The sequence below is a fragment of the Amblyomma maculatum genome, chromosome 11, assembly GCF_055883805.1.
Source record: "Amblyomma maculatum isolate TAMU_Amacu chromosome 11, ASM5588380v1, whole genome shotgun sequence".
Classification (NCBI taxonomy): Eukaryota; Metazoa; Arthropoda; class Arachnida; order Ixodida; family Ixodidae; genus Amblyomma; species Amblyomma maculatum.
In genome coordinates this window covers 103063510-103084816 of record NC_139354.1, presented here as the reverse complement: position 1 = coordinate 103084816, position 21307 = coordinate 103063510, and the positions used below count along the sequence as shown (strand labels likewise).

Genomic DNA, 21307 nt, shown 5'->3' with positions numbered 1-21307 from the left:
GTGGTCACGCGCGACGTGACAGAATATATGTGTCGCCAGAGTTTTCGCCTACCTGTGAACAGTATGAAGTGAAGCAAGTGTCATTTAGCGATTATTGCTTAGTTACGGTCACGCTGGGCGAAACGAAGCAGTGTAAATCAAAAATGAACTGAAAATTATGGAAAATAAACTCGAGGCTTACAGAAGACGACCTATTTTTAAGTAAAGTTAGGGAAAGCACGGATATTTTTTCTGAGAGCGAAACAGGCTGTATTGAATCCTGGGAGCGATTTAAACAGGAGGTTAAAATGAATGCAATTGAGCGCTCTTTCATTATTAAGTATGAGGAAAAGAAAGAAGAAAAGCAACTGCAAGAGCTCTTAAAATATTTAGGGCGTGAAGAAGTACGAACGCCGGGTATGTTCATGCATAATATAAAAGGCATCAAAGTTAGGCTAGAAGCTTTGGACAAGGTCAATGTGCAACTGGTCGCGCAACTCGGAAGAAAACGCGTGCAGCTGCCTACTGCCAGCGGCATCAACTCGATGATGAGGGCTCCTGCGAACTGTGAGGCAAATTACTAACGCACAGAAAATAAGATCTGCCAGAACTCCAAAGAACTAGAAAGTAAACATAATATTCGCGCTCAGGAATGAATGCAGTTTTTGTTCATTCCTTTTTGCAGTTTTTGTTCATTCAAGAAAAAACGTGTCACGTTTTCAATAATATTTTAACTTGTTTCTAACGGCCTCTCTCGGCCACTTGTTATCCGCTGCGTAGTTGCCCAAAGCTCAAGCTTTTTTCATCCGCGGAATAGGCATGGATTAGGTGCGTCGTCGGCCCCAGTTCAACGTTCATCGTTGCGTGCTGCGTACAGAGTGGGTTATCTGTAACAAACAGTCAGTATTTCACTCTGCTGGTTTTGGTAGAGCTTTACTGCAAGGCGAAGACTGTCTGTGCTCGATGAGAAACTGATTGCCGCTGCATGTGCGCATTTCCGGACGATGGGACAATGCTGCGTCACAGCTCGGCGGCTCGGCTCGGCCTCCCAGGCACGTCGCAAAAGTGGCGGCTTGTTTTACGTATACACGTCTGCATGAGCGGCGTATCGCTGCATGTTTTAATTGAGCGGTGAAGGTGAGATTTTATTGCCCCCAAGACGCGTGTCGCATTGCTCAAAGCCTTCCGTTCCGCTCCCCTTGCTGCGTGTTTTGCTTACTGCGTCGTATTACCGCACCAACGTTCGCTGAACGTGCTTTAGCTGTTATCACAGGGATCTTCGTATTGTCAATGGGATCTTTCTCATGAACATGTTAAATGCTTAAGTTGTAAATTTGTAACCTCACATTGACTCCTCTCAGTGGCAAATGAAGCGCGAGTAAAATGTGGGAATCGTGAACAAGACAAGATTTATTGGAGCGAAGCTATATCATAGATATTTTCACTTCTCAGACGCATTAACTTCTAAATACTAGCAATCCCAATTTGAATTGCTTACCTAAGCTCTTACAGGTTGGCGTTCTAGCGCTAGCTTAGTTATTCCGTTCGTTTGTTGTTCTTTGAAGCTGATATGTATACTTTGTTAGCAAGATCTTTTACCCTTTTATAATCTCACCTCGTCTCGTTTGGAGACCTACGCTCAGGTCATTTTGTTATCACGAGGATTTCATGAAGACCGTGACGAATGAGCGGTGGTCGCTCTCCTACACTTAGATTTCATTGTCGTGAAGCGTCTATGTAAGTAATCGTGAATTATTAAAGCCTGGCTTTCTGTGCAGCGCAGCTTCAATCATTTATGCCCTTAGTAAATGCCTCAAGCCATGTGGTTCTATCCATGTGCTTGCCGAATTCACTTGAAGGCCCTTGTTCACAAACGTGCCCGAAGAAATAAGCCCCTGAATGCGTTTACATGACGCGCGACGAAAGACTAGGCTAACGACGACGGAGGCAGAACGATGCTATGATAAGGTGGTTAAAGATGCCGTAACATTTCAGTTAACGTAAAACTTGACAGTAGAAATCCATGTCAAGTAAAGTTGGCTGAACAGTTACGGTGTCCATTTTTCTGCCTTATCCGAGCATCGTTCTGCCTCCGTCGTTGTTGGCCTTGTTTTTCGTTCATAAGTAAAAAGACGATCAAATTCCCCGCCAAAAAGTACGTCACTGACGTCACAAGCAACGTCACGTGTTTGATGTGCCTCACAGTTCGCAGGGGGCGCTGGGAAACTAAAGCCTCGCTCAGAGTCGACACGCAGGCTTCTATGGGAGTTACGCTACCATTTGTTCTACCATGCTTTGGATGCCCAGAAGTACAGAGGCGCTGCGATAAGAGCGCGCACGAAAAAATGGCTGGGTGGCGAGACGCCAGCAAAACGCGCCCTCGCTGATGAAAAGCGATATGCGCGCGCGAACGAGATAACGGTTATTGAATACAAGGGGCAGAGGCATGATGAGCAGGACGGAATTACGAGCGCCTTCGTGGAACATTACCGTGAGCTGTTTTCGAGCAAAGCACCAAGTGAAGAAGGGTTTAGAGATAACTTTTTGCCTCTGATGCCAATATTAGGTAAAGAAGTTACTGAAGAGTTAGAGAACGAAATAAGTGTGGAGGAAATAGAAAAGGCCATTGATGAATTGAATGTCGGAAAGTCCCCGGGTCCAGATGGTTTGAGTGCGGCCTTTTACAAGAGCCTTAAAAGTGAGTTAGCTATCATGCTCTATAGGCTTTTCAAGCAGTGCTTTGATGTGGGTTATCTGCCACCGTCGTTTAGCAACGCGCATACGGTCTTGGTTCCAAAGACTGATGAGCCAGCCATGCTTTTAAAAGTTTCAAGCTATAGACCGATCACATTAACAAATGTTGATTATAAAATTCTGATGAAGGTGTTAGCTAAGAGATTACAATACATTATAAAAGATATTGTTGGACGTCATCAAACGTGTGGAATAAAGACCAGAAGCATATTTAATAATATTCATGTAGCGCGTAGTGTGTTCGAGTGCTGCGATGCCCTAAACAAAAGAGTGGCCATGATTCAAGTGGATTTTGAAAAAGCATTTGATCGTGTGTCTCATGAAATATTGCACTGTTTGTTGGAACATATTGGTGTTGGCGCCGTTGTATTGAAAGGAGTTAAAATGGCTTATGCATGTTGTTCTACACGCCTTATGATTAACAAAGTGTTATTGTTATCTGAAAGAATTGATGTAAGAGCATCTGTGCGGGAGGGATGTCCACTGTCTCCTCTCCTCTTTGCTATATATTTGGAACCATTGTGTAGAATGGTAATTGCTAACAAATACATCCATGGTTGTAAGCTGGGAGTATGTGAAAGGAAAATATTGGCATACGCTGATGATGTGGCGCTTTTTTGTGAAGATCGTGAAAGCGTTTCGGAAGCTTTGAAAGTAACACAAATGTATTGCAGGCAGACTGGTAGTGCTGTTAATTTAAAGAAAAGTCTCGGAGTCTAGCACGGGGAATGGGAAGAGGAACCGGAAATTTTCTGTGGAGTAAGATGGGCTACAAAGCCCGGAGTTTATTTGGGAGTCCCATTGGACAAATACGGGGAAAATACGAATTACTGGAATGAAAAAGCGGAAGAAATACGGGAAAGGACGAAAGGATGGATGGGGCGTAACCTCTCTATTTTCGCCCGTGCGACTGTATGCAATACCTTTTTGGTGGCAAGAATAATGTATTTACTTCAAGTATTGTACTGTGCTCGAAGCAATATACAAAGGTTCCATCGTGTATTTGCGGTCTTCATTTGGTCGTCCAACTGGGAACGAATTAGCAGAGATAATCTCTTTCGGCGAGTTAAAGACAGAGGGTTGTCTCTAATGCATCTATATGTGCGGCAGATGGTTTTAAGGTTTTGTTTCCTACGTCACCAAAAAGGTACATTACTGAGAACCTTTATGCAAATCATGCTATCCAGTGCAATTCCTGTGTTTATTGTCTCATCATGCTCTGCTCGGGGATACACTGTGTCACGCTTCCTGCGAGAAGTGGTGTGGTCGTTCAAGTTTTTGCGCGTGAGGTACTCTGTAGACTATTTAGCGACGGTACCACCTAAGCGACTGTAGCAGGATCTTATTTCACAATTTTTCCCAGCTACATTGTACAGAACTTTATACTGTAAAGGCCCAGGGAAAGACGTGCTCAAACAAGTTCAAAACATGACTGTTGCACCGGGCGTAAAAACATTCTTTTTTAAATTGCATACAGGAACCCTCCCGGTCAAAACATGGATGGAAGAAAAGGGCCTTTTTGTACCTTGGGGCTCAAACTGTCTACTATGTAGGAAACCTGAAACAGTTGAGCACGTGTTCCTGGATTGTTGGGATGCGGTGTTTTACTGGGATGTGTTACAAAGTACACTTAAAAAAGACCTGCCATTGACGCCACGTGGAATTCGGTACTTGACAACTAATAATGATGATTTTCAGTATGACCTCATCATGCTACTGTGCCTTCACAGTATTTGGAGGAGCAGGATGGCTTATAGGCACTGTGATGTCGATGCACGATCTGTATGTGATTATTTTGTTGAACAAGTGTATAAACTAAAAGAAATTTTGGAGCAGCAAGACGCTGCGGAGGAGGTCTTGAGTCTGATGGGCGAACCTGTGGTAATGAAAGTCCATTAGACACGGTTGTCAGCCAAGGGGAATCGCAATCGCAATCTTTTACTGATGTATTTGTATCAATTCATGCAATAAAGAAAAAAAACTCGTGGCAGAGCGGTAGCGTCTTCGTCTCACACTGCGGAGACCCTGGTTCGATTCCCACCCAGCCCATCTTGGAAGTTGCTTTTTATTTATGAAGTGCATGCCGGGATTTATCGCTCACGGCCAACGCCGCCGACGACACCGGCTTTTCTGCGACACGAGCTCCTTAACGCTATCGCGTTAAAATGCACGGGCCTGCTACTGGCTCCGTAACTGAGCTATCTCCTTGTCACGAAATCGGCGCCCATTTTCATGAAGCCCGTACGGCGCGAGGCCCGCACGGCGTCGCGTGGAAGGCATGGAGAGAAAAGCCCCCTTCCCCGCGCGGGAGAGCGCGTAGCTTTGTAACGCGTTGCCGTCACCCTCTTTCCCATTGCCCGGGGAGGACGGTGGTTCATCGGCCAGGAATGTGCCAGGCCTTTCGAGAACTTACTATGGGACCTGGCCAATGACGACGCGCGGCTCAACTGGAGGAGAAGAGAGCGCTATAACCAGCGAAGCTAAGTGTGTGTGCGCACTAGCTTTGGCGCGTGTTAACAAACAGACGCGGCGCGCCCTATTTAATGCGACCGCGCCGCTTGATGAGTCAGTCAGTCAGTCAGTTCGTCAGTGCTTTGCGACGTGTTCGGCTGGACTCCCGGGGATCACCCGCTGCTGGCAAGCCCACAAACTTTCAAGGGAGCGGCGCTCGTCTCGTATGGCGGCCACATCGTGACTCTTGAGGCGTCGGACTGCAACAGTGCCCGGTGAACAATTTGGTGTTTGTTTATGTACTCTCTCGTGTTTCATCTGTTGTAAAGCCTCTATGTTATTGGATACCTGTGTAATTGCATGCTTTGCGTTTGTATTCTGTGAACCTCTCGTCTGTTGTATTTCAAGTGATCTTGTGTATTCCTTTGTATCGCCTCTTGCTGTGCATAAATTGTGTTTTGTTTGTTACTTCCGACTCCGATCCTTACTCTGGTTTGAACCGGCGACCTCTGGGCACCAAACGACCACCCCCTTCTGTCACTACACGGTAGCTGAATTCCGGCTGAGCTTGACACGCAGGTCGAGGGCATCTCCTTTGCGACCGGAACAGCTACCCCCACTCACTCTAAGGGTGTCTGGGAGTGTGCGCACCGTTAAGGGCGCATCGTTAATAATATCCCCCTAATTATTAACGGGTGACAATTATTCTGGCGTCCGCGACAGGACGTTTGGTGCACTCAAGCTCAGAGGACGGAGAAAGAGTTGGAAGAGTTTACGAAGAGGTCGTAAACAGTGTAACAGCAGAGCGATAACGAGAGGTACCGCGCTGAAGCGGTTGTGTAAGGTCCATTGAGAGTGCTATTTGTTAGCATTAGGCAGTTCAGATTGAAGATGAATATCAAGGAGATTGTTGCCTTAGGCCTAGAGAAGGGTCTTAAAGGAGCTGAACTGCGAGAATGGGTGGACCGAAAAGAAAGAGAGGTTCTAGAACAGGCTAAGAAGGAAAGAGAAGAGGCTGAGAAAGAAAGAGAGAAAGAATGGCTCAGGAGGCAGGCAGAAAAAGAAAAGGAATTCTTGAAAGAGAGAGATATCCTTCTCAAAAAGCTGGCTGAGGTTCGGCGTTTGAAAGGTATTACCGAGCCTCCGGAGGTTACCTTTCCTTATATTAGAAAGTACAGCGAAGCAAGCGATACATTGACAGCCACAGGTACTGTAGAAACTGGCTCCAGCAGCCAGAATGAGGTTGTGGATCAGCGTGTTCCTGCAACAGAAACTTCAGATGACCTAACTGGAGTTCAGAATTCTCAAAAAAATGAGATTGTGCCCTCCGAGATGACAGGTTGCAGAGAAGCTGCCACAGCAGATGTCGAGCCAGAATGCTCGTTCATGTACTCTACGCCTAAAGATGAAGGGCAGGATTGTAGCTCCTTATTAAATGACACCATGGCTGAGTACATGAGTGACCGGGATGAGGAGCTTTCAAATAGCAGTGAGCACGAAAGCTTGAATGAAGGTGGCAGTGCAGATCCTAACCTTGAGGATTCAGAAATGGAAGAAAGTGAAGACTGCACGGCAATGAAGGAATTCATGGAAACATTTAAGAAAGAAGAATTAATTAAAAATGAGGAGAATGAGTCTCTAATTGAAAATGAGTCCTGCTTCAAGAAAATGCGACTGAAGGTCGTAAAGAGAAGAAAGAAAATGAAAAGGATTGAGAGAGAACCGAGTTCTCAAAAGGACGCTCCTTTCAGACAACAATGTTCTGATTATATGGGTAAAACTGGATCAAACGTTCATCGGCCAAATGTGCGAATAAAAGTGGAAACGAAAAGAAACAACTTCAGACCTGCCAAGTCAGGTGAAATGGAGCCGGAAAAGTCAAGAAGAAAGAAAAGGAAGAAGTTACTGAAGGACTTGAAGCGCAAGGAGAACAGCTCAAACAGAGAAGAAACTGGGCGGCCGGCACGGAATAATATTAGGCCTGCAGGCAACATTTCTCTCCGCGAGCGTCCTGTTGGAAGCCTCAGATACATGGGCCAAACTACTTCTGATCGGCAAACAGACAATATAAGGAAGCTCAAAGCGCGAATGAGGAAGAACAGCAGGACACGCGTCAGAAAAAAGTACCAGTGCTTCGTAAGAAAGGGAACTGGCGCGCTAGGTAGTTTGACAGGAGCTCACCTGTTCGAAGGAAGAGCCACAAGCCGTTTTTGGAAGTATAGGCGAAAGCATGCCTTAGGTTTGTGCGCTCCACATTTGAATAGCTGTGTTTCTGTGTTGTTGATTCTTGTGTGTATCTGACGACAGTGTGTTGCTATGTTTGTGAATTTCATGGCATTGATGTGTAAATTTTGTAATGGGGTTATTACAGTTTGTGAAATTTGTGCAATGTGTGTGATATGGTCATTTGCCCCATATATTTGTGAGCGCATGCATGTGCGCGCGATGTTCGTGGTTGTTGTGAATATTGTGGGACAATATTCTTTAAGGGAGGGGCAGTGTCACGAAATCGGCGCCCATTTTCATAAAGCCCGTACGGCGCGAGGCCCGCACGGCGTCGCGTGGAAGGCATGGAGAGAAAAGCCCCCTTCCCCGCGCGGGAGAGCGCGTAGCTTTGTAACGCGTTGCCGTCACCCTCTTTCCCATTGCCCGGGGAGGACGGTGGTTCATCGGCCAGGAATGTGCCAGGCCTTTCGAGAACTTACTATGGGACCTGGCCAATGACGACGCGCGGCTCAACGGGAGGAGAAGAGAGCGCTATAACCAGCGAAGCTAAGTGTGTGTGCGCACTAGCTTTGGCGCGTGTTAACAAACAGACGCGGCGCGCCCTATTTAAAGCGACTGCGCCGCTTGATGAGTCAGTCAGTCAGTCAGTTCGTCAGTGCTTTGCGACGTGTTCGGCTGGACTCCCGGGGATCACCCGCTGCTGGCAAGCCCACAAACTTTCAAGGGAGCGGCGCTCGTCTCGTATGGCGGCCACATCGTGACTCTTGAGGCGTCGGACTGCAACAGTGCCCGGTGAACAATTTGGTGTTTGTTTATGTACTCTCTCGTGTTTCATCTGTTGTAAAGCCTCTATGTTATTGGATACCTGTGTAATTGCATGCTTTGCGTTTGTATTCTGTGAACCTCTCGTCTGTTGTATTTCAAGTGATCTTGTGTATTCCTTTGTATCGCCTCTTGCTGTGCATAAATTGTGTTTTGTTTGTTACTTCTGACTCCGATCCTTACTCTGGTTTGAACCGGCGACCGCTGGGCACCAAACGACCACCCCCTTCTGTCACTACACGGTAGCTGAATTCCGGCTGAGCTTGCCACGCAGGTCGAGGGCATCTCCTTTGCGACCGGAACAGCTACCCCCACTCACTCTAAGGGTGTCTGGGAGTGTGCGCACCGTTAAGGGCGCATCGTTAATAATATCCCCCTAATTATTAACGGGTGACACTCCTCTGCCTCGTACGGACAGAAGAAAAATAGAGAAGAAAGGAAAAAGAAGAGATAGATAAAGACGCTCGCCGCAGCAACAGCCCTTGTCCACCACCGGATCAGTGGCGGGTGCAATGACGGCTTACAAGAGATAAAATTCGGTGGCTGACTAGCCCTCGCTGCGAACGGCGTTGACCTACCGTCTCAGCCTCATAGGGCCAGGAACTGCCACCCTTCACCACCTGACTCATGTCTGTCACTCGCGCAATATTGTTGATACATGTCGCGGACAAATCTCGCCGACGCTAGGTTGTCACCATGAACTATATTAGATTTGATCGTTGAGCTAGTTGGTCGCACATCTCCTGCTCTGCTGCCTTCTTCCAAGAAGTCGTCAGCATGAGCCTAGAAAGACTTTTGCCTTAATTATAGGCACACAGGAAGATTGCACCCGCTACCGTTTCGGTTGTGGACGACGGCTGTTCCGACGTGCGTCTTTGTCTCCCTCTTCTTTTCTTTTCTTCTGTATGTTCTCTTCTCTCTGCGCGAGGCAACGAAGGTGCCTCAGTTACAGAGCCAGTAGCAGGCCCCTGTATTTCCTTTTCCTTCTTCTTTCAGTGGAAACAGCAACATAGGAAGGAAAAGGCGCGATATTTGTCATAATTCTTTCTGTCGACATCCTGAAGTCGTTTTGTATAAGCACCGAGTCCACACGCCGACTAACGGTACTTTCTTCTTATGGGGTTAGCGATGATGTCTTTTAAAAAACTGCAGTGGTTTAGCTTCGGCTGAACGAGAGTGAAGCGACAGCTCCGGCCGAGGCCTGTCTTAGTCGGCCTGTGACTTAGACATTGACCTTTGGTAGCAACATAGCTACCTACATTTGCTTTGACTTAAGTTCCAATTTGCCAAACTACGATGGCAGAATAGCCTGGTTTTATCTCGAAAGGCGTGGCTGCGTTTATATTCAGGCAAAAACAGGACACGTCGATGTGCTGTGCGATTTTAGTTTTGTCGTTGCGACGTAGGAAAAATGAAAAGAAAAGGCACGGGCCTTCTACTGTATACGTAGCTGAGCCACATCTGCTGCTTCGTGCTTACAGAAGAGAAATTAAACACAAAAAAAACGAGAAGTGGGTAGGAACAAATTGGCAGTGGCTTAGCTTGGTTAAGCCTGGTAGTTGCGAAAGCAATAGCTATGGCAACGCCTAGGTTCAGCTGGTGGTTTAGCTTGTTGTGATGCCTGTGGTTATGCAGTGATTCACTCTGACCACGCCATATACTTCAACTATTAGTTATTGCCGGGTGCTACCTGGTTATTCTATGTATAATTACTAGCGAGGCAAGGAGTGCCGTGGCTGCAGCGATGTACTTGGTTGTGGGTGAGGTTAAGGCAGAATGTCAAACTGCCGCTCCGGCACCGGCTGCAATGGCATTCTTTACGCCAGCAGAAATGAAAGCATCTATGGAGCATGCGTTGGCTCCACCTGCCGCTAGGCCATCTCCTATAGTATCCAACGTTGTACCCCCGGCAGTAGATGCGGCAGGCAGCCCCATAATTCTTAGCTTTAGGAGCATGTGGCACAACTCCAGCTCTGCGGTTGGTAGCTACTGCTTGCGAGCCGACGGCGCGAGTTGGGGACCCTGTTTTTGCTGCAGATGGGATGACGTCACTTCGGCTGTAGCGCTCCCTCACGAAGGGAGCGGGAGTTAGGCCTCGGTTGGTAGCTACCGCTTCGCGAGTTGCGTAATTCCGTCTCCTCAACGGTAGGGTCCCGACTTCTTTCTTGTTACTGGTTGCCTCTCAGCGGGTTAAACGGCGATTGTTACCGAGAGGTGTGTCTGAACGCAACCTAAACGTAACATGCACTCACTAAAGGCAGGAAATGATTACGTTGAAAATAATTAGTGTTAGCTTTGTCATGCTGTTGTCTCGTGGCTGTTTTCGCGAATGGTTTTGTGGCTATTAAGAATTAAAAATCACCACATGATGCAACCCGAAGAGGAACAGCCCCCCAAAAAGATATTGATAGCTTATTTTATTGTCGAATTTTAAAAAAAACAAATTCAGAAAAAAGTTACAAACACAGGATTCGAACGTATTGTAACGACTCAAGTCACAGGGAGCCGTGAAGGTACACGTAGCCGAGAACCCGAGAATAAGGTCGGCTTCTAGTTCCGATCACAGAGTACAGCCTCAGCGCGCCTCTCGAGCCAACAAACACTTCGTCGTCGTCGGCACCAAGCACGGCAGTCGCGCGGCGCTAGGTACGTGGCATATATATTTTATTCGCTAAGTGCTCAGGTTAGTAATGTTATCCGTAGCGCCACTGAAGGAAAGAGCACGAGGTGCTTTAAATGCACTCATAATCATTTTTACAATATTTCTGCTATCTGTCACCAGGTGACGCTGCTCAGAGGGCCCAACTAAAAATGAGCATGATAGCTACTGCTACCGCCGTTTCAAATGGGATGCTTCTATATTCCATCCATACATCCATACTGTTGAGAGAACGGAACCACGCTCGCGGGTTGACGGCGCGAGTTGGGCCCCTGTTTTTGCGCAGCTGTGCTTGGCGGCGCACCAAAGGTCACGCTTAAGTTGAATGGTAGCTACCGCCTAGTACGCGAAGGGCTGAAAAGTGAAAGTTGTATTGCTTTCGCAATAAAAGACGCATGCCGCAATAGCCGTCGTCCGCCATATAAAAGTTTCGGGTGCAATGACGGCTTACAACATGTACAACCATCGGTGGCAGGCAAGCCCCCGCGGGGGCCCCCCATTTTTAGCCCCTTAGGACAAGGAGTAGCCGCCTGCTATTTCCATCTCAGTGGACATTAAATATACCCAGGACGTCATAACTACTTCAAAGCCCTTACGGCCCCATTTCTCTCTTTCCGCTTGCACTTCCATCTTCCCCTCTTTACAGCTTTGTTCAGCCGTCCACAGAACGTATGACAGATACGGGGCCTTTCTGTCCTGTGAAAGAAATATTTGACTTCGAAGCAGCTTGAAGGTCATCGGAAGCATATGACACCCTTGCCTTTACCTCACGTTGTGAAGCTGTCACTTCCAAACTTGGAGAGCACTGAAGAGACTTCATTTGCGAAATCCGAAAGCCTGAGCGTTGCTGCGGCACATGGTGCATCGCGCGCTTCATGTACTATACCGTTTGTTAGCAACGCAAATGCTTTTGCGGACGTAAAAATTTTCTTTCCTTGGTAGTGGTGGTGAAAACATTTATTAAAAAGATAGAGTTACATTGAGGTTAGTCTAAGGTCAGGCTTAGTGCCCTTTCCCTCACAAAGACTAGGTGGAGTCCCTAGTACGAAATATAAGTGGTTTTCGCTGCCGCCATTCCTCGTTTGACCAACGCCTTTTGGGTCATCAGGCCGGAGCAGGCGTGTAGGGTCGCCTCCCAGGCCTCCCGGGTGGGGCAAGCGAAGGGTTGGCCACTTACACCACGTGGAAGAGTTCCGAGGATATTTTTCCAAAGTGCGACAACTCCCCGGAGAAGGAATTGTCAGTGTGTTTAGGTGACTTCCGGCACATCATGCTGTTGGTAAGGTGGCAAGAAACACACGTTAATTCGCTCTCGTTAATTCACTACATGGTTGGGGGCGAAACTTGTCTCTGTTTCAGTACAGCTGAGTAATTTACCGGATAGTGTAGGCTGGTTTGAATTCTTCTGAAGAGGAGGGGGATGAGATTGCCCGGTTAGAAAGCGCGCGGGTGGCGGCATCTGCTGCCTCATTTCCTCCTAGCGCTGAGTGAGCCGGAGCTCAGCTATGAAGCTGCGGACTGGACTTCCTACGTAGGAACTGTTGGTAGGCCAGGTCTGAGCTGTATCGTAGTAACCAGTAGGCCAGGTACGAGACCCTGCCCTGTTGAACGTTTCTGCCCCTCCTTGACGAGTCCGTTATGATTGTTTTTGAATCAGTGTGTGTTGCTGCTAACGCAATATCTACCTCCTCGGCCGGTGTTACGTATCGGGCTTTAAATGTGAGTCCGTTCACTGTTTTGGACTGGTAGATTACTTCCGCCATGTACCACCCGCCTTGGTGCGGACCGGACGCGTTCACATAGTACACTCCGGCTTTCCCTCCGTAGTAGTGAGCTAAGGCCTCTGCTCTGGCCTTGCGCCTACCCTCGGAGTTTGTTCTGGGACATGTTAGCGGGGAGTAGTTTTACGTGCAGGGCATATCCCCACTCTTGGGGAAGTCTCACTCTTTCCTCGGTCACAGTCGTGTGTTGTAGGTGTAGACGGGTTGATAGGCGACGCCCCGACGTTGTCTGTGACAGTCGTGTTTAGTGGCTTGTGTGGTGGGCCTCTCTGCTCCTCAAACGAGTTCGTCATACCTAGACCTTAGAGTCTCAGGTTCGAAAGGGTTATAGAGAGGTCGAGGGCTTTCTTCGCTATTTTTCGCGTTTATCACCTCAAGGAGAGCACACAAACGCCTCTCCTTTTCGCCCCTGTTGATGCGAAGCCGCCGGCGGTCGGTATCGAACCCCAGGTACTCCGGCACAGTAGTCAGGAATCTGAACACTGCACCAACATGGCGGTGTAAATAAATAAATATAAATTGGTTTACAGGAAAGACATTGCGCTATATTTTTCACACTTTTACCATCGACACATGTACAGCGCATAAGGGAAGCGGGAACGTTGGAATAAAAGTGGACAATACTCGGGAAGCAATTTCGACCATATAAGAGATCCTTAGCATAGCTTAAATAGCACAAGACTTGATTGCCTCTTCCTTTCCTCTCGATCGAAACGCAGCCACCGTCAGACACAATCGATTCGGTACTCAAGACAGTTTTTGGCATTTTAATTACTGCTCCATCCCGTCGAATCCGCTTTCAGTCCCGCGTTCTTCTCTTGCCTTATGGACAGGTCTGCTGGTCAACTGCCAAGACAAAGTCCGACAAAGCGTGACATATACGGCGCTTTATTTCTTATAAGCTGCTTTTCATATTTTTCATGCCTGCGAAAATCCATTCTACAGCATGACTAGGAAGACAAGCCCTAATTGGAAGCAAAATTTTAGCAGAACTTTAAAATTCATATCGTTTAATGCGAATGGAGAAGAACTTTATATTCTGATTAGAAGCTTGGGTCCGCATTCCCTGTATGCGGCGTTATCGAATCTGTCGCTGTATTCCTGATCGCGAGTCTTTTGATTGATGGAAATGCCGGAAAATAATGTCGCCACTATGGAGACGGATGGGGTGGCAACAACCTGCTGCAGCGTTTTCCCAAAACGTGAAGTAGAGGTAAAGCTTTTAATAACTACGCAAGCTCGGAAAATAGACCCTGAACAGCGCCGTAAGAAAGATAAGACGATGGAAAATACACATAAAAAATGTGCTGCACTGGAGGCTTGTATAATAATTTTAACCATGCAGGATTCTCTCATATGCAATGACCTCTTAAAGCACACGCAAGCCTCTGCTCCGAGACTTTCGAACAGAAAAAGGATAGTAGAGAAACCTGGGTGACCTTGCTGCGTAGCTCGGACCCTGGGCTCCAGCTAGTAACTATCCAACTAGCAGAAGAGGCCATTGGAATGAAAGGCCTCCAGCCAGCATCTGAAGGGGCACCCACTGCTTTGTGGATATGATAGCCACAAAGCTTATGGGAGAGCAGCTATTTTCTGTCCGCAATATCTAATCCTTTCTTAGTTTAGGTTAAAGCGATTGCAAGAACGCCGGCTAATCGGCTTAACGAGCTCCCTAGGCTAGGATTCTCGTAACAGCTGTTTTGCCCTTCCCAATAAGCAGGCCTGTATATTAAGAATTGAAATAAGAATGGGTTATAGGCCTGTTTACGAATTGCGGAGTGGCCAAGACATCGAAACAGCAGTAGACGTGGGCATAACCCCTTAATCCACCAGGAGTATGGTACACGTTTCTGTGACACGCTGGGAGGCCAAAGTGACGTCAGCGATTCTCGAGAATTTAACTGATATAATTGTAATATTCAACTTGGCGCGCATATTTTCTTAAACGTGTCCTCTGGAACCTTCCTTGCAGGCGGAAGTGTTCGGTCCCGCTGTCTTACCACATGTCCCATGCACCGAAGCGGGCTGCCAGTGGCTAAGAATGGAGATTCAAGGCATGGCAGTTGGGCAGAACGGCGCTGCCTGCGACAACTTCTACAGTCACGTCTGTGATGGGCACATGGGAAACCCTGCGTCACTCGCTCAGCGCGCCGCGGAGGACCTGATGGATGCAATTGTGGACCACCTACTGCGAGAAGAAACTTCTCGTGCGCCGGAGCACCTGCGCATGCTCAGAAAGTGCGTAGACGGTGATGAAGAAGCCAGAAAGTTTGCACTTGCCTGGTGAGTAACGCTGCTTTTGCTGTGTCAAACAGTATTTCCAAACTCCACTTCTGTCTATAAACACAAACAGATAAGCTACTGACAGATTCCTATAATATATATCCAGACGTTGTGTGACTAGCCATGGCATGTATTGCAATTTCTCACTGAGTTGAATATGTTTGTTATAAGTGCCCTTAATAAGTAGGGTCTTTCTCGCCTCTTTGCTTGTATAATGTAGCTACTGAAATTTACAGCATTGACTCATTTTTGCAAGTTTAGCGAAGATTCAGTTATGTGAACATGATTGATTAAAGCATTGATTAATTTGCACGAATGGCCTTGATCATAAATGGCGTTGGAGCTGTTGTAGGATGGTTAGCCATTACAAGCAGATTCCAATTGTTGCATGAGGTATGGAAAGAAATTGTCTTCAACCTACTGCCGTTTTTTCTTTTCAGTGATTTCAGCCCGCACATTGGCGACTCAGATCTGTGCCCAGATCACTATCCACTCCTTCCTCGCACAGTGGCGGAAAGTGCCTTGAAAGGATACAGTGCTAAAAAACCCCTGGAGCTTATTTCGCAGATTGAAAGGCAAGTTATAGCGCCTTCTACTTTTCAAGAATCTCCAGGCTACTCCTGATTATAATTTGCTGCATTGATCGAAGGTGGGGTGGCAGCCACGAAGTATACTTGAGAAATGAGTGGGCAAGTGAAACTGCCAAACGATACTCATAACAGTTACTTTAACAGTAAAGAACAGCGAAATTGTACTATGCTGTAAAAGTGTGAATTTGAGCCAAATTGCCTGCTTTAAATTGCTACACGGGCTTCCGTAGAGCCTTTATGAATACTGTTCAAAATTTTCTCACTCAGCATAACTGAAACATATTCATAGGTCTCATCTACTGCAATGTTATGCGTACGATGTGATATGGTTAAAGCTCCCACCTTCGGTTCCTCTGTGGACTCTAGGCCAGGTGCATGACAGAGCACTAGCATGAAGTATTTTTTTCGCTTTGACAGTAATTCTTTATTTGGTGCCTCTAGCACTCATACACACACAAGCATACACTCGTAAGATAACCCATTTTATGAAGCACAACCTTAATTAAGATGAAATGAAATGAAAAAAATATTTTATTTGTCATCAAGTACAGATGGGGCTATTGTTGAAAAAGTTTTGGCAGCATCATATATGCATGCATATTCTTCAATAAAACGCACATACACGTGCAAGTTTAATAATACGAAAACATAGTACTCATTAGTAAAAACGCAAAGGAAAGCAGCCGTGGAACTTATTGCTACAATTCGAAAAGTAAACACCAGTACGGGTAGAGAATATTACTTAGAAATCAAATTCATCTGCCAGAGGTTTTTGTAGGAGGCCATGAAGAGATCAAACCAGACCAAATTATATAGATCTAAAAGTATTCGTATTGTGTACTCAGGGAACCGTTTCTCTTAATTTGAACGTCACGTTGGTACTGACCAATCCTTGATATAACTTGTAATGTAACTTTGAGTTCTGTCCTGCAATGCCCAAAAGTACGAACATTTTCCCATGCCCTATAAGGTCGCGAGTCGCACTAGGTGGCGAAAGGTCGTCGGTTTCATTTCCACCTCTCCTTCTGTAAAGAGCTCCTGCACACTAAGTTATGTCAACTGGGCTCATAAAGTCGAGCACCCGGCCGAGCGCTCAGTGGCCTACAATATCACTGCCTGGATTGGGGATGCTCAGGATTGTATTCTGAATGCCGATGTTAGGTATCTCAAAATAACGGCTTGAGCGGCCGATGTTAGGCTTTCCGCAGAGCGAGAACACTAAAGCTATCGCCCTTTATAGTCTTTTCTCTCTCCTTCTTCCTCCATTTACGCAACGACAATTTATTTTACGGTTGCAAGATTCGCGCGTTTAAATATTCTCCAGATGTATGAGACACGGCCTAATGCAGCAGTACCTACCTTTCAAGCGAATAAGTTTGGTCATAGAGAGAGCTGTTCCCATGATGTGATTTTCCTTCTGTTTCGTATCGTGTCTTCCCGCTGTTTTGTTCAAAAAATGTGACATATATCCGCTACCCTCATGCGACATAATCGTGAATGCTACGCATACTCCAATTTGTATGCGTTCGATGAAACATGATGCAGCAGCAGTCTTCCGTGAGTAATGCTGCTTTTTTTGCCAAAAATAACGGATGTCCAGAATGCTCTCATACAACGTCATACGAAACCAAGGCTAGGTCATTGGTGAACACAGCTCTGAAATGTGCATTGTATGAAGTATTTTGGAGGGCTGAAATCGCCTTAGAAAGCGCATGCAAGCTGCCCCTCCAAAACAGTAAATAAAAATTTGCACACAAACTTCTTGCATGCCTTGAGCAACACAAAATACAAGACGCGATACATGAAACTTGCCAGCGCATTCGCAGCTAATGAGATGTTTAGAGATTTTGGCATTTGACATGACACTTGGTACTAATAGGACGCAACTAGTTTTATTAGTATGTTTTTCGTTCGACTCAAATGGGTCAAGTACACTACCGATGTTTTTGCTTTCAAGGGGCACATAGCAGAAACAAAAGTCTTTTCTCTGCATTGCCTTATCAGATACGCCGACTACAGGAGCCAGCTAGAAGGGACTCAGTACAGCCTTGACTGGGTTAATCTGTTCGGTCCGCTTTAAAACGTCGCACATTTTAAGGCGAAAGCCTTTAATGGCTCGTGCTCGCGGCCACAATCGTGTCCGTACCTTCCTCAGCCCCTAACGCTTTCGTTATGTGGGAACTAATATAGATAGGAGAACATAAATGGTAGCATCAGATATAGGAGCAACCAATGAACAAAAAAAAAACGTTTGATGACTGCAGCGTAATTAGTAAATTATGGCAGATACAAATGTTAAAGTTGCGTCGAAATATCATGGAATTCGATATAGACACGTGAACGGTATGATGTCACATCGTTTGAAGACGTCTCCGGCCATGTTTGATAGCCAGAACTGACGTCACGATGACGTCATATACGATTATGACGTCAAAACTGGTCGTAAAATCAGGTGATTCATGCATATACGAAGCTAATCCGCCGGGCGTCCGATCCAGGCGCCCGTGCGGCGCATTTTATTTGACGCTTCCTCTAACGCCACACCGCACAGCATACAGAAGCAGATGCAGTACAGGAGTCGTCGGCTGCGTTTAGAATTGGTTCACAGGAATGAAAAGAAGACACAGTACCTGTCGCAATTGTCAGCGGACACCTTGACCTTACCGCAAGGAAGAGGAGGATGGGAAATAAAATTTAAAATATCGCTTAGCTCTGCTATGCCTGGATATACGTAGCAAAACGCAGTGACTACCTCGGGATGAGAAGAATTTCTCCAGTATACTGCGCCGTTCGTCAGAGCTAAACTCTCCTTGGCTTCCATGTCGAGCGCGTCAAGGTTCATCAACATTCTATAAGTCGTTTACAGGAAAGAGAAGGCGCAGCATCTCTCACTCGCGGAAGGCAAGAAGCGCCGTCTGGCGGCGTTGGAGAACACTCGTTCCTGCATGGTCCTCATAGCTGACGGCAGATGGGTGACGCCACATCCTTGGCGTCACCCTAATTGAGTGACGTAGCTATTTAAGTCTGTAATTTCAAATTGCGCGCCAATGACAGCATCTGTCACTCGCGGAATCCCGCTATAATCCTCAAGGTTGAGGAGTGGAATTATGAAGAGCGTTTCACGACCCTGGGCGTCGCAAAGCAGTGTAACGCACGGCTGGGGATACAAGGGTTGGAGGTTACATTCCCGGATGGTGACTAATTTTTTTAATGAGGAGGAGTCGCAAACCTCTTAAGCGTTGCTATACAACGCAGGCAGAGCTTGATGAGGGGGCTGGCAGCTGGCTTTATCTATGACGTTACGGCATAAGGCATACAACATACGACATACGCGAAGTTTGGCTTCGACGCTCGTAGGTAATGAAGCTGTTCGCTTCAATCCTTGTCGTGGCTTAGCTCAGCTGTGCCAGGATATACGTAGCTTAAAGTACATTTCTCTGGATAAGCCTGTAGTCCTTCATGTTCAGCAATGAGGCCTTATGTATGACCACTAAATTACAATGAGACGAAAGCGCCTGTTGCGCAGAATTCTGAAGCCCTCCAGTACGACACCTCTGTCTGTGGCGCGATGTTCTTAGGCCCTCCACTACGGCACCGCGTTCTATTTTCAATATAGTCTAGGCACTATAATTTTCAATCCCACCTTCCTCATTTACCTTACGACTCGGTTACGGTGTCCACAGATAATTGTGACAGATACTTTCCCTTTTGTTTCCTGTAAACCAATTTAAACGCCACTGATGCTTACTGCACTGTGCATCTCTATAGCGCGTTGCACAATTACCGACGCCCTGTAGAATGCTAATGAGGCAAAAGCGTCAGTTCCGTGGTGATTTGAATTCCTCCACTAGTGACACCGCTTTCTATTTTCAATCCCACCTTCCTCCTTTTCATTACAAATCTGTTAAGGTATCCGCGGATACTTGTGACAGATATTACGCCTTTAACTTCATTTAAGCCTATTTAAGGGGAGGTGGTGGAGGGTGGCTGTTCTTGGCCCCACGGGGCTGGGACGGTAGGTCAACGCCGCTTGCTGCCAGCCACCGATTTTTACCTGTTGTAGGCCGTCATTGCACCCGTCACTGCTTCGGTGATGACGGCCGTTGTTGCGGCGCGCGTCTCTTTCCCTCTTCCTTTTGTTTCCTATTTTCTCTTCTGTCTGCATGAGGCAGAAGAGGCGGCTCAGCTACAGAGCCAGTAGCAGGCCCATGCATTTTCTTTTCCTTCTTCCTACAGCTACAAGAACAACGAAGAGGCGTCCGTGTGCTGTGCGATGTCAGCGCACGTTAAAGATCCCCAGGTGGTCGAAATAACGCCGCAGCCCGCCACTATGGCTCCTCTTTCTCTCTATCCACTTTCACTCCCAACTTCCTACCTTCCCTTACGGCACGGTTCAGGCGTCCACAGAACCTAGTGTGATAGATACTGCGCCTTTCCTTTCCGTGAACCAACCAACTCTTCTGGCCGCACGAGGCAGCCGAGGCGGCTCAGATACAGAGCCAGTAACAGGCCCATGCATTTTCTTTCCTTCTTCCCACATCCACAGCAACGAAGAGGCGTCCGTGTGCTGTGCGATGTCAGCGCACGTTAAAGATAATAATACTTTTATTTTCCATAAAAGTGTTGGGGGAGGCAGGGAGAAAAAGCCGAGCAATCGGCTTGACGAGCTCCCCCCCCCCCCCCCCCGAAGAAAATACAAAGTAAATATACATCGGTAGAGCAGTGTAGCGTCCACAAAAAACAGTAAAATAAAATAAATAGAAGTACATTCGACGACACATCGCGTTCAATGATAGTGCTTAAAAAAATTGACAACAACCAGCACCTTATTGCACATGAACAGAGAGTCGGTAACAAAGTAAAGAAAAGCGAGATCGCAGTATGATCAGGCAAAGTAAAACAACAAAAAAGGACCAGTTTCTTTCCATATAGCATTAGTAATAATAGCAGTGTCAGCAATGCAGCAGTGAGAGTAATAATAATAGCAGTGTCAAACTGTCGCACACAGAAAAGAAGAAGAAAAGACTGCAAAACATTCAAAAATTGAGTTTTTACACAAAAGAAAAACAATCGCAATCAATTCCCGTCACAAAGGTAGTAAATACATCAAGATAACAACTTTGAAGGCTTCAAATAGCATATCAAAGACAAACAGTTTCAGTCGCTGATAAAACTACTCTGACGTCATCTTTCGATGACTGTTCGAGTTGAAAATCATGCTTATGCAAAAAGTTTAACAATTTTGGAAGGCGACATTGAATCATCTGCTCACCATAATTTGTGCGGCTTTGAAATTCGCTCCATATGTCTGAGTTATGAGTAGGGTAATGCAATTCCTTTCTTTACAGGCAAGCCAGTTCTCTCAAAAAGCTGACATTGTTACGTATTTCCTTTTTATAGGCTAAAGCTCAGTGATAAGCGTACATATCATGTATCGCCATTATGTTATGTTCCTGGAAAAGTGGAAGTAATGGATGGTCATAAGGAACGTTAGATATAATTCTTAACATTTGTTTCTGCAGTCGATGTATTTTATGCATGTTTCTTAGGGTTTTCGTCCCCCCAACACATTTTGGCAATATTTTATGTGCGAGTTAAACAGTGCATTGTATATAAGAACTTTAACTTGAGTAGGGAAGGTGTGTTTGTTGATATTACTCAAGCCAACAGCACGTGACAACTTGTGTACAATGTAGTCTACCTGGGCGTCCCACGACATCTGTTCTGTGAAAACGACACCAAGTATTTTAAATGAGCTAACG

General features: G+C 46.4%; 1 protein-coding gene across 1 annotated transcript in view; it reads left to right on the top strand.

The window, feature by feature from the left end:
- Positions 1 to 21307, top strand: part of LOC146174520 (uncharacterized) — a 186048-nt gene that overhangs the window by 120044 nt on the left and 44697 nt on the right. Inside the window, exons 4-5 of the mRNA XM_084585410.1 lie at positions 14645 to 14955; positions 15396 to 15530. Of these exons, the coding sequence (XP_084441536.1) occupies positions 14645 to 14955; positions 15396 to 15530 (446 nt within the window). The remainder of the gene's footprint in view (positions 1 to 14644; positions 14956 to 15395; positions 15531 to 21307) is intronic.